General features: G+C 47.1%; 1 protein-coding gene across 1 annotated transcript in view; it reads left to right on the forward strand.

Moving 5' to 3' along the window:
- The window catches only part of Tg (thyroglobulin), a 230,967-nt gene that overhangs the window by 56,242 nt on the left and 162,352 nt on the right, over nt 1-12,373 (forward strand). Inside the window, exons 23-26 of the mRNA XM_004642487.2 lie at nt 1,788-1,904; nt 5,240-5,355; nt 7,155-7,263; nt 10,500-10,691. Of these exons, the coding sequence (XP_004642544.1) occupies nt 1,788-1,904; nt 5,240-5,355; nt 7,155-7,263; nt 10,500-10,691 (534 nt within the window). The remainder of the gene's footprint in view (nt 1-1,787; nt 1,905-5,239; nt 5,356-7,154; nt 7,264-10,499; nt 10,692-12,373) is intronic.

Raw genomic sequence — 12,373 nt, forward strand, 5'->3', positions numbered from 1 at the left:
TTTTAGATGGCAGTTTTGCTTATGGAGGGTCCCTGCACTGCTCTTCAGGTCAAGATTATAGTTTCAAAGCAGCCTCTCTGAACTCTCTCCTCACTGACCTGTAGGTTCTTCTGAGTTAGATCTGTAGCTTCTTTCTTGTTCTTGTCCAGAACCATAGGGACTTGCTGATAAGACGAATTGCAGCAGTCATCTTCAACTGGGTCCTGAAGGCCTGCAGGAAAGAGGATTCTTCACCAGTATCTTTCCTGAATACCAGCAGATTCTTGGAAAGCCACACAGACTGTAGTTTCAACAGAACTTACTTATTGTTTCTTCTTCTAGAATGTTTGAGCAAGTGATATAGCAGCCGAGACTTAGGGACACTATCTTGACTATACCATGGAATTTGCTGGACTGAAGCTCAGCTTTTCCAAACAAGGTATCCTAGACTGCAAAAATAATAAGACAGGAGGAGAAAACAGGAGAAGAGCTCAGTACAGACTGAGTGTGTGAACTTAGCAACTTCATGGAAGGACCACTTTGCAAGCTTAGAGTGCTTCGCTATGTCAAAATTTTTGAGGGCTTAAAGCATGCCATTTCTATGCTTTCTTCTTCTTCCAGTCCCATCCCATGAGAATAAACATTTTTTATTTGTATGGCTTTATTATGAGTGCTGAGAAAAGATTGCTTTGGATGGCCCAGCTATATTTTCTACTTAGATGTTTTGCTTCTTAAATAAATACACATGAATGTACTGACTCGATGAAAGCCCGTCTAGACACGGGCTCGTTTATAAAACAGTGGCTGGGAATGATGATGAGTGCTCGTGTATGGGTTCATAATTGCGTCTGCAAAGAACTGATGCTCATGTGCTTCGGGGTCATTAAGGACTCTTGGTTTTTGACAGCTGCCTGAAAATAGCACTTTGGGCCATTTGTGGGTTGGAAGCTGAATCTCATTCCTTGAGTGATCCTCCACACTTCTTTAGTTAGTGAGGAATGCATTCTGAATCCCACCCCTTGCTGAGTTGTCTGTCTTCCTCCTCGTTCAGCTACTCCCATGAGCACATGGCTATGTGATTCCACCTGAGTGGGCCTCAAGTATGCTGTGTGCTCACGATAACTAGAGAGACAGATGATGATGTATCAATTAAACAAATACCGTCTTCAAAATGCCTGAGCCACATGGCACCTCCAAATGTAGACAAACCCATGTGTACACTACCTGATTCTTTCTCTTTGTGAACATAGTTACCTTGTCAGAGTTTACTCTCTGGGGAAATATTTTAATAAAATAATTACATATAATTAGAATTTAAAGACAAGGCTGAGGAAGTACAAGTTGAAATAGAGAAAGACAGTAACAGTGAAAAGGAATGGACTGAGAGGGGCTGGGGAGATGGCTCAGTGAAATAAGCGCTTCCCTGGCAAGCGCAAGGGCCTGAGTTCAATTCCTGGTTCTGGAAAAGAAAGAAAGAAAGAAAGAAAGAAAGAAAGAAAGAAAGAAAGAAAGAAAGAAAGGGACTGAGAGGTTTAACATGGCATCAGAACTTTATAGTACTCGCTGGTAATGATGAAGGGAGAGGGAGATAAGGGAAGTGATGTCTGTCAGTGTTGGACTGGAACAGCAGGCTGCAGCTCCCTTCAGTAGGAATTGTTCTGCCTTGAGGGATGAGGAGGTGCCTCCTGGAAATGACTTCCTACCTGTCTTGTTGGCTGACCTGACTGGACTCGTTCGCTCTACTTAACACTTTTGTGTAGATGCTCTGCACCCTTCCTGGTCAGATTTTATGTCTGCTTTATTTTCAGTGATGCAAAAATTTGAGAAGGCTCCTGAGTGGAAGGTGATCTTTAATGCTGATGCTCCTGGGATGGTCAGGTCCAAAGTTCCTGGTTCTGAATCCCCACTGATGCAGTGCTTGGCAGGTGAGGAACACTGGAGAAATGGGCACATTGGGCATGGCGTAGAAACAGCCTCTGATGATGCTGATGAAATGAAAGAAAGCATGCCATTAAAACCATAATGAGAAAATACAGCTTGTCAAAAGCATAATGAATGAATGAATTTTTAACATGTATATTCAACCCATAGTTTGCAGAGTTATAGCACATGTACTAAATGGCAAGAATTATGCAAAATATTAGGGACAGAAATGAACAGACTTAGATCATTGTAAAGCTGTCTAGGCTATGTATCTGTCTATTGCAACCAGACAGGTAATAGTAACAGCTAATATTTATTGAGCCTATATATTGACATGGATTATCTCATAATCTTCAGAGGAGCCACTGTGGTCCCAAGTTACACTGAGAGTGTAAGTTCATTGACACAGAGTTAGCAGGTGATGGAATTTAAGTTTTGATTCAGGGTAGTGATATTAAACCTCCAGTCTTACCCTTATTGCATTATTCCTTTTCAGTAACGAAGTGTCTGAATTGTTGATTAGCACTGTAGCACAGGTGTGCATTGCATACCTGCTCGGGCTATGATGAGCATATGTTGGTTGTGGCCCAAACAGTGCAGGACATGAAGAAGGCTCTGAAAAAAAATGTAGAATGAATGCTATTTATAGGGCCTGGGGCAGCAGTGGTGGGCCTGTGGCATGTGTGCTACAGCAGGCTGGTTGCAACACTGAAAGCTCTAAAAGGTTCTCCAGCACTGGTCTAGGGGACCAGAACCAAGGGGCAGATGAGGGGACATGAGGAGCATGTGCCTAAGAAGCACACTATTGCAGTAATTCATCCTGACAAGGAATATTACACTCACACCCATGAGTGCACTAACACACTGTGACACAGCTTGAGGTAGAAAGGCAGGAGAGAGAGGATGCAGAGTCTTACAAAGAAGGTGAGCAGAAGGGCAGGTCCATCAGTTAGAATCAGGAGGTGGTTTATGTAGTGAGGATAAACATGGTGACTGAGATAGATGATAGCTGGGCACCATGTCAGGAGAGTCTGATAACATGGTGTCCTGTCAGACAAATGACAGGGGGCCACCCAAGACAGGAAATACTTGTGCCACGAGAATTCAGGCACTCAGCACTAAGTACCACAGACCAGGTAGCAATGAAACTTACTTGTTCTGAATTCACTAGGCTGAAGTTCTGAAGACAGGGTTTATAGATGGCTGTCTTCTCCCATGTCTTCATGTGGTTCTTCCCATCTATGTGTCTGTGTCCTAGTCCCCTTTGCTGAGAAGGACACCAGTCATATTGGATTAGAGTCCACCCTAATGACCTCATTTTTTCACTGAGTTACCTCTTCAAAGTCATTATCTTCAAATGAAATCCCACTCAAGGTGCTGGGGTTAGGACATTAACATATGAGTGGAGTGGGGCCCCATTGACCACAGAATGAACATCAAGACTTTACAGAAGGTGAAAGGTCCACTTAGGAGGATGGAAAATAACATCAACCTGGCAGTGAGAGAGGAGGATACAGTGGGAAATAAAGGGACCAGATAAAAGTCCCATCTCTAGAGATCTAAGCAGTGCAATGAGGGGCACGAGGAAGGTGTAGTACAGTAGGACACAGGAGGAAGCTATGCTTGGAGCCAGGGAAGTATCCTCAGACCCAGTTATGATAAACAGTACTGTTCCATAGTCCTGATGCAGAACTCTTCTGGCCATCCTGGTTGGCCATGTCTCTGAGCATGGAGCAGAGACTGCTTGCAGTGAAGACCAAAGTCATAGAGTCGAAGTAGAAGTGGGCCATGGGGCAGAAATAGGTGAACCTGTGAATTGCTCTTTCTGAATGGGACTGAGTACGTGGCTGGAAAGACCCAGATTTGCTTCTCAGTGCCCAGTTCATGGGGGTACTGGAACTATACAACACTGAGATGAACCTCTCGTAGATGCCTTCACAGCTGGGGCTCACCCCCAGGCAGCCACCTTCTCAGCTGGGGCTCACCCCTAGGCAGCCACCTTCTCAGCCAAGGTCCAATTCTGGGGAGCCGCCTTTGCAGCTGAGGCTCACCTTCATAGCCAAGTTTGCTTCCCTCCCCACCTTCACAACCATGGTTCCACTTGAGAGTTGTGCTTCCAGAGGAAAGGAAAACACTTCAGTCTCCAGGCCCCTGGCTCTTCCTTGCCCTGCAGCTGGGACAGCATTGTAGGGAGTCACAGCACAGGGCCTGGAGTGGGAAGGCTCTTGGTTGACTGCTTTGCAGCCGTTCACCACGTGCCTGTGGCAGTTCTCAGCAGTGTCCTTCACCTCTGAATTTGCCTCTCATGAACACAGTGGTCGGTATGAATAGTGCAGTGACACCCCAGTGGTGTCTGACCCTCAAATGGGATTTGCACATTTGTAAGTCTTTTTTCAGTCAACTTCATTTTTTTATGTAAATCTTGCATTCTTGGTAAATTATTAGTAGCTATCACTGTTCCTGAATTTTACACAGTTGAATATGGCTCAGTTGAGGAAATAGTGTCTTTTCATCCATTTGCTTAACAAACTCTTTGAGCCTTCTCTATGCTGGCCACCACGCTTCACACCTATGGTACAGCAAAAGCCAAGTGGCCTTGTGCCTGCAGCATGATATGGGGCCTCTTGTCACAGGGCTTCGTCATGAGAAATGTGGATCATTCTGTATCATCACATCCCTGAGATCTCCTCCAGCCTCAGACACACGTGTGATCCCAGGGATCCCTAGCCATGGCCTTCCTAGAATAAAGCAAGTGGAGTGGAAAGGGCTCATGCAGTAACTGTGTGGGTTCTCAGGTCCGAATTTGGGACCAGAATCCTGGCTCTCCTGCTCCTTAGCTTTGTGACCTTAGGTGAGAGCTGAACCCAGCTGTCTTCTGTTGTTCCTCAGCTGTGAGGTGGGGGACAAGGGTCCCCTGACACAGGGCACGTTATCATAGCACACGCCAGGTGACATAGCTATAGTAAATGTCTCCCGTGTACTTACATGTACATTGTGTGTTTATGTGTGTCTGTCTAGATTTGTATCTGTGTGTGTGTCAGGAGAGTGGGCTTGTGTATGATAGTGTATGTTTGTGTGTTTGTGTCTGTGTCTGTCTGTATAAGTGTGCATGTGGGGTGTATTGGGGTACATGGTATGTGTATATGTGTGTCTGTTCATATGTGTTATGTGCATACTTGGGGAGCGTGCCTGGTATATTGTGTGTTTGTACTTAGTGGTATATTGGGAGTGTACGTGGGGTGCTGTGAGTGTGCAGTGTGTGCCAGGCAGGACACTATCTGTCCTTGCCACCACCACCTCGCCAAGAAGGTGACTGTCCTTCAAATGGCATTTGCAGACTGTGCCGCAGATGAGCACTGCAGCTTCTTCGCCATGCTCACCACAAACTCAGAGGTCACGTGTGATTTCTATGGCTGGACAGGTGACAACTTCGCCTGCACGACTCCTGCGCAGGTGAGGCGTGGCGTGATGCAGCGCCCGGATGCCGTGCTGTGGGCTGCCAGGTGGTGGGGTGAGACGGTCCGCAGCGATCGCTGGGGCTTCTGGTCCTGCGGAGACGTGAGGCTTGGGGAGCTGCAGCTGCAGAAGGCCTGAGCCTGACTAGAGGCGTAGGGGCAGTGTCACTTCCTGGGGAGTCAAGAGACTCGGTGGGGAGCACCCACTTCCCATCCCCTCGGCTCACTTCGTCAGGCCACTTGTACCCACGTACCGTGAGGTCATTGCTACAGCCCCTCATCCTGTCTGCCTCTCTGAGTCCTTGGTGGGTCTCCAATGCAAAGCATAAGTTTCCTGTGCTAGTTTTCTAACTCCCAGGCTGTATAAATCTTTGTTTTATGTACCAGTTTCTTACAAATCCTTTTGGAAAGTGTCTATGTATTTATGAATATGTTTTTATGTTCATGCTGATATTTTCTCATCTGTGTTCCTTTTACCTCAGTTTCCCCTTGAGAGTTATCCGTACCTGTATCTTCAATAGCAGCATGTCACTTCACAGGCAGCATCCATTTCACATCCCCTCAGTTAAGGACATGTACCTCTGTGACAGTTTTGTAACATCACAGACACTAGTGTCACACACTCACGTGTGAAATTGTGTCTCTAAGTGGCATCCTAGAAGAGGTGTGAGTTTTAGGCCCTTGAGCCAGGGGCTGTAGCTGAAGGATGCACACAAGAGGCAGGAGGCAGAGAAGGTTCTCAGTGATCATTATCACCGTCAGCATCAGTGCTGCTAATGCCAACAGGTCCTTCCCCACTCAGGTTAGCAGCAAACTCCATCCTGAGGGCCCTGGGCTGTGGGGAAGAGGCGCTCTTTGCAGGGGTCCTTGTACACTGGGCTTAGCCTGCCCTAGTCCCGTCATCCACGTGGCCTCCTGCTGACCCTGCCCAGGGAACCAGCACAGAAGGGCCAAGGGCCCCCACTCCAGCATGCAGCAGCCCTTTCCTGGGTCATCTCTAAGACCCTTGCACCCTCCTCAGGTCAGCAACTCTCCACTGAGCTCACACTGAAGAGCAGGAGGCACTGCTGCCCTCCAAAGGCCCTTGCTTTCGCCACTGGGCTCCAACAATTCCCCGGGAAACTCAAGTCTGACAATCAGGATGGGAGAGCAAGCCTCCAGGTTTAAAACACAGACAGATGTAGTGGAATTTATCCCACACACCCATAGAATAGAACTGCTCAAAACAAGTCACAAGAGAGTTCAGAGATACTAAGAATTTGAGACCTCTGGGAGTGCGACCTCAAGGTTTCTAGCTTTAGAACCTTCCCTGGATAGAAGCTATGCATCTCTACCCAGGAGCTGGCTTTTGCCTCCACCCACTCTCTCTGGTCCTCCTTTCACTGAGTCTAGCCTATACTCCATTGAATCCAGTGTTCATGTCTGCTGTTTCCTCTGCTTAAAATTCCCCCTTCTGTTATTTCTACTTGGCCAGATCTTACTCATACATCAGAACTTTACTGAGATTTACTTTTGCCGGGAAACTTCCCTGAGTTCTGCTTCTCCACAGAACTATTCATAGCACCTACCCCATGATTATCTCCTTTCTAATTACCTGGCTCCTTGCAGCTAACATTTTGGGATAGATTTATGGATTATATGTCTGTCTGCTCCATAGCCTGGAAGAAACTAACCAGCAAGAACATTTTTCTTTTTTATTTTGTGGCCTCACTCCTTGGCTATGGTTAGCTTGAAACGTATGTTGAATTGAATTGCTAAGCATCATGGGATGGTGATTGATCTGCTTCCTTTCTCCAGGAACAAGATGCTCTGGGGAGCTCACAAGTCAATGGCTTTGCAAGTCTTAGGTGCCAGGTGAAAGTGAGGAACCGTGATCAAGAATCTCTGGCCGTGTATTTGAAAAAGGGTAAGTTGGCAAAACTGTGTGCCTCAGGGCCCCTTTCATGCTTGGAGCTGGTCTTCAGCAGGGTGGGCCTGGGGAGAGCAGACCACCCCCACCTGCCTCCATGCCCTGGGCCAGTGCTCTCCCATCTGTCCTGCAGCAGGCTCCCTCCACTTCTTATGCAGACAGCAGTCTTCCCAGCAGCTGCAACAGGCTTGCACATTGTGCTCATTTGTACCATCCGATTTGACCCTCAGCGAAGTCTGTGTGGACATGAGCTCATGCAGTGGACGAGGTTCTGAACTATAGCCAAGACAGAGCCTGAGTGAGCAGGGCTTCAGCAGAACCCAGCAAGTCCCACCTGTGGGCCCTCATGTAAGACCCCAATGGCACCTGTAATGTCGGCATCCCAGAAGGGCCTGGGCTCAGCTCTCTGCAGCTGTCCTCCACCCTGGCCTTCTCAGTCCTGCAGCTTCTTCTCTGCCACTCTCGCTGAACACTGCCAGACCTCTTCCTCCCAGGCATTCTGAACCTTGAAGGGATTTGCTCTTCCATTCCCTGGTTCAGGGAACTGCTCTGGATGTAGCACGTGTGCATCACTTGGGAGACAGGTGACCTATGGATTTGGATCCAGTAAACAGGGTAGCACAGACATCCTGCATTTTTAATCTCTCTGAGGATGCTCTGGTTTAGAGAACACTCTTCAAGCAGCAAGAAGTACACGATGTTATGGTATATAGCTCATGTTCTGATTCTGCTTTTTATTTTACCGTCATAGCAACTCTTACAAGAGGGACAGTAGGGAAGCCACCTGGGCCATAGGTAGCATAGAGCGGATGTGCAGCCAACCTTCCTAGAGTCCTGTGGCCTAAGCTCTTCCACCCTGCCCTGCCCTGCCCCCTGCCCCCATCTGTCAGGTACATGGAGTTACCAGCAATATGGGGCTTGGTTCTGCTGTCTGTTTTGTGGATCTCCCCTCAATCCTTGCTCTGGCCCTTCACTTCCCTGGGGCTTAAGGCTTGAAAGCCAGTATGTGGGAGCCACCTGTGTGGGGTACACTCCAGCCCTGTTCCTTTCCAAATGTGTGATCTTGGACAAATTCCTGGATATTGTAAGCTTCCATGTCTTCACCAGTATCACCAGTAAAACTGGAGTCCTACAGGAACCCAGGCTCTCTGGTGGGGTAAAATGGCCAGTGTGACGTGCTCAAGGATGGACACACTGCAAACACTCCAACTGCATAGGATATCTCTTGGCGGGGGAGATAGCTCAGTAGGATAAGTGCCTACCTGGTAAGCACAGGGTTCTGAGTTCAATCCCTGGTTCTGCAAAAAGAAAAAAAGAAAAAAAAAAAAAAGACTATCTCTATGACTGTTTTCATTCTTGTTGATAAGCTTCCTGATGACTGGAGCTATGACTATGGGATAGAAGGCAGTGGTGGCTGGAACTAGGACCTGGGGTTTGAATAAGGGGCAGTGGGGCTGTCTTTCTCTGAAGTCTACAGCACAGGGAAGATAATATGGGCTCCCGGGAACTTTAGACTTGTCCTGGAGCCTCTGGCTGCAAGTGGACACAGTGCCCTGCCCCGACCCCTCTTTGCCAGACTGCCACAGCTGTCTTCAGTCACAGCAAACATTCCCCGTCCACTCCTCTCTTTCCCAACGCCTCTGTCTTGACCTAACAGTGTGTGTGGGCATGTGTCTGAGGACAGAGACTGCCGGAGCTCGGGTTCCTTTGCCCCATGTGGGGCCATCGTAGCTCAGCCTGAGTGTTTATCCTAATGCCAGTATTTTAACCATCCATCTTTAAAAATACAAAGCATAGGAATTATTTTCTAAAAATAAAAATGAAAATAAACAAGTAGCTTCACTAAAAATGTTCTTTAAATCCATAAGCTAGCTGTTTATCACATTTTTAAAAGTGCAACTGTGTTTCTTAGAGGTTTGTTATTTTTTTCTTTTCGTTCTCCTCCCCAAAAGTTTATACCTGGGAGAAGAGTACAGGAGAAATTGGAAAACCTTCCTGTTGCCAAAATAATCAAGGGCAGAAAGGCGCTTCCTTTCCTTGTGTTTGGAACTTTTGTTTATCTCAGAGATGCCCAGGGCTCCATGCTGGTCCTGCTGAGCTGGAGAGAAACATGGCCGAGCTGGCTGGCTCTGCCTCCAGGGTCCTGCCTTCCCTTACCTGCCTCCCGCAGTGCCTGTCTCTCATCAGCCACAACTCAGTGTTACTTGAAGTGTGGGCTCTTTTCTAAAAAATTGGGACAGCTGTCATGACCAAGGAGGAGAGCTTGTGTTTTCTGAACAGTCCTTGGCACCTAAAGGTAGCTAATTATGTCCAGTCATGGCCTGCAAGTAGCCTGAAGGACAGGCGTGAAGCACAGGACAGCGACACTGAGCTTAGTCTGTAGCCCACTGCCGCTTGCTCTGATGTAATGTCTGTGGACCTCGGACCCAGAGAATATGTATGCCCTTCAGAGCCAGAGGAAGTCAGGGTCTGGAAGTTCCCCAGTGTGCCCAGCCCACCCTCTCACCATGCTGATGAGGCCCAGGAAGAGGCTGCATCCTGCTACTCACATCTCCAGAAAACTCTGAAGCCAGCAGCCCTTTGAAAAAGGCAGAACTGGGCAGGCCAGAGGAAAGCCCCAGTGCTGACTGTGTGTCCTGAGGTTGCTGCAGCAGCAGCATGCAGCTGTATCTGCCTATCGCAGTATGAACTTCTGTTGGCGTTTGATGTCCCCAGGCAGGGTGATGCCAGCGGAAACAGTAGTACAGCAACCAGTGCCATGTGGGCATGACGTGGCCCAGCTGCCCTGTCTGCCACGTGTTCAGACTGATCTGTGTTACAGAAACTAGAGCAGGCCCATGGAAATGGGCTGAGAGAATGGAGAGGAGGCTCAGGGCTGAGTGTCTCTCCATGAGTATGTAGAGCTCTCATACTATTTCTGGCAATAATAAATATAACAATTGTAAATATAACAATAACAATAGCAACAACAACAACAATGATAATAATAATACCAGCTCTGCAGATGAGCCCTCAGATCTTCTTTGGTATAAGGAGCATTTGTCCAGGTCCCCAAGACCTTGGCTGGCTGCACACCCCACACAGTCAACTCCAGCTCGTGACAGCTTTGTGTCTTGCCCTCTGCTCTGCTGAGTACATGCAGGGCCAACCCTGAGGTCTGTTGTCTACAGTTATCTATGCTCAACTCCACAGTGTTTTGAAATCTTTCACATCTTTTTTTCTGCCTTTATCAGGCCAAGAATTCACCACAGCAGGCCAAAAGACCTTTGAACCCACTGGATTCAAAAACACGTTGTCTGGACTGTACAGCGCCATGGTGTTCTCAGACTCGGGAGCCAACCTCACCGATGCCCACCTGTACTGTCTTCTGGCCTGTGAGCATGATGTTTGCTGCGATGGCTTCATCCTCTCCCAGATCCTAGCAGGTGAGGCTGGCGAGGAGGGCCAGGTTAACCGGGGCAGGGAACGGATGCACAGCAGCCGTGACCCACAGTGCGACACAGGGAATGCTGGGCTGAGACCGCTGCACCCACTCAGGAAGTGCTGTTCATTCATACCAAGTGAGATCCAAAGCCAGACGCTTCCGCAGGCGCACACTGTGCTAAGCACTTCCCATGGTAACCCTGGTGTGTTTTCTTTTCTTTTTTTTTGTGTGTGTGTGTGTGTGTGTGTGTGTGTGTGTGGCCAGCTCAGCCCACCAGGGGGCGCAGCTGGCTGGCATGTGGTGCTGGGGGATTGAACCGTGGTCCCTTTGCTTTAGCTAAGCTTATTCAAATAGGTGCTTTAGACCACTGAGCCATCTCACCAGCCCAGCCTGGTGTGTTTTCATCTGTATGTTCAGTTTTAAGAGCCCAGAAGCTTCAGTTCTGAATATGTAAGTCATTTTCCTCATGACAGTTCAGCTCTTGTGATTCATGGCACCAAGAGCTCATGCGTTCCTCCCCTGCCTTCGCTTCCTCCTCTCAGATCCCGAGGGAGGAAAGGGTAATGCTTTAGTCATAAGCCCTCAAACAGTTGAGCGTCACCTTGAAAATGTATAATACAATTTCTCCCAATTCACGAAGACTTTCCGATGCCTTAAACACTTAGTAGGTTTTGTTCAGTGATGGGACAGGGGAAGAGAGTTCTCAGGAGGGCGACAGCATGTGCAAAGGTCATGTTGGAAGTGTGCGCTTGGTAATGGAAAGGAAGCATTAGTTAGCTATGATCACCAGAGCAAGGGACAAGTGAAGGGAGAGGACTTGGCATGAGGAGAGCCGGGAGAGAGGCAGGGAATGCGACAGAGCACCTGGGGGGGGGGGCGCATGGCAGCTTTTGTCATTTTATGTTAAAGAGGAGAAAACAGAAGCAAAACAAGCCTGTAATCTCAGCGCTTGGGAGGCTGAAAACAGGAGGATCACTACAAGTCTGATCTGTGCAGTGAGACCCTGTAGACCATGTTACTAAATACTTTAAAAAAAAAAAAAAAAAAAACAAATACCAACAACAAAGACAGAATCAAAGGAACATAAAACAATACAAATAGCACAGATGTCAAAACAAGAATGGAAAATTAACAATGGTTGTTATATTGCATATTGTTATCATCAAATTTGTTGGTCAGATTATCAGATATGGGCATACAAGAGTGACCAAACAATTAGACAGTCACTCTTTCACTAAAACTTACTTTTTTCTTTTCCTTTTAATTTTAATTTTTATTTATTTTAAAGAGAGTATAATAATAATAACAAAATAATAGATGAGACATTAGAGATGATATACATTTAAAAGAACCAGATCAAAGGTACTCAGCCATGGTTGCTATATTGCACATTGCTGTCCTCAGTGCAGTCGCTCAGACTGTAGATATCAACATACAGAGGTAGGCAAATTTAAAATTTTAGACATTAACTTCTACTTTCAAAAAACTGATAGAAATTAATAGTACAATCATCTCAGTTATCCTGTGCATATACTTACATGATTTTTCCCCTGTCTTTTCTCTTTCCCCTCATCTTCATTGTTTATTCCTTATGTTTACTTTCTTTCCATTTTGCTGTATGTATTGTACCTTTCTGATTTTATTCTTTTAGGTTTTTACACTAAGGAGACAATACAATGTCTA

This window comes from Octodon degus, unplaced genomic scaffold (genome assembly GCF_000260255.1).
Source record: "Octodon degus isolate 3935 unplaced genomic scaffold, OctDeg1.0 scaffold00154, whole genome shotgun sequence".
NCBI classification, from domain to species: domain Eukaryota; kingdom Metazoa; phylum Chordata; class Mammalia; order Rodentia; family Octodontidae; genus Octodon; species Octodon degus.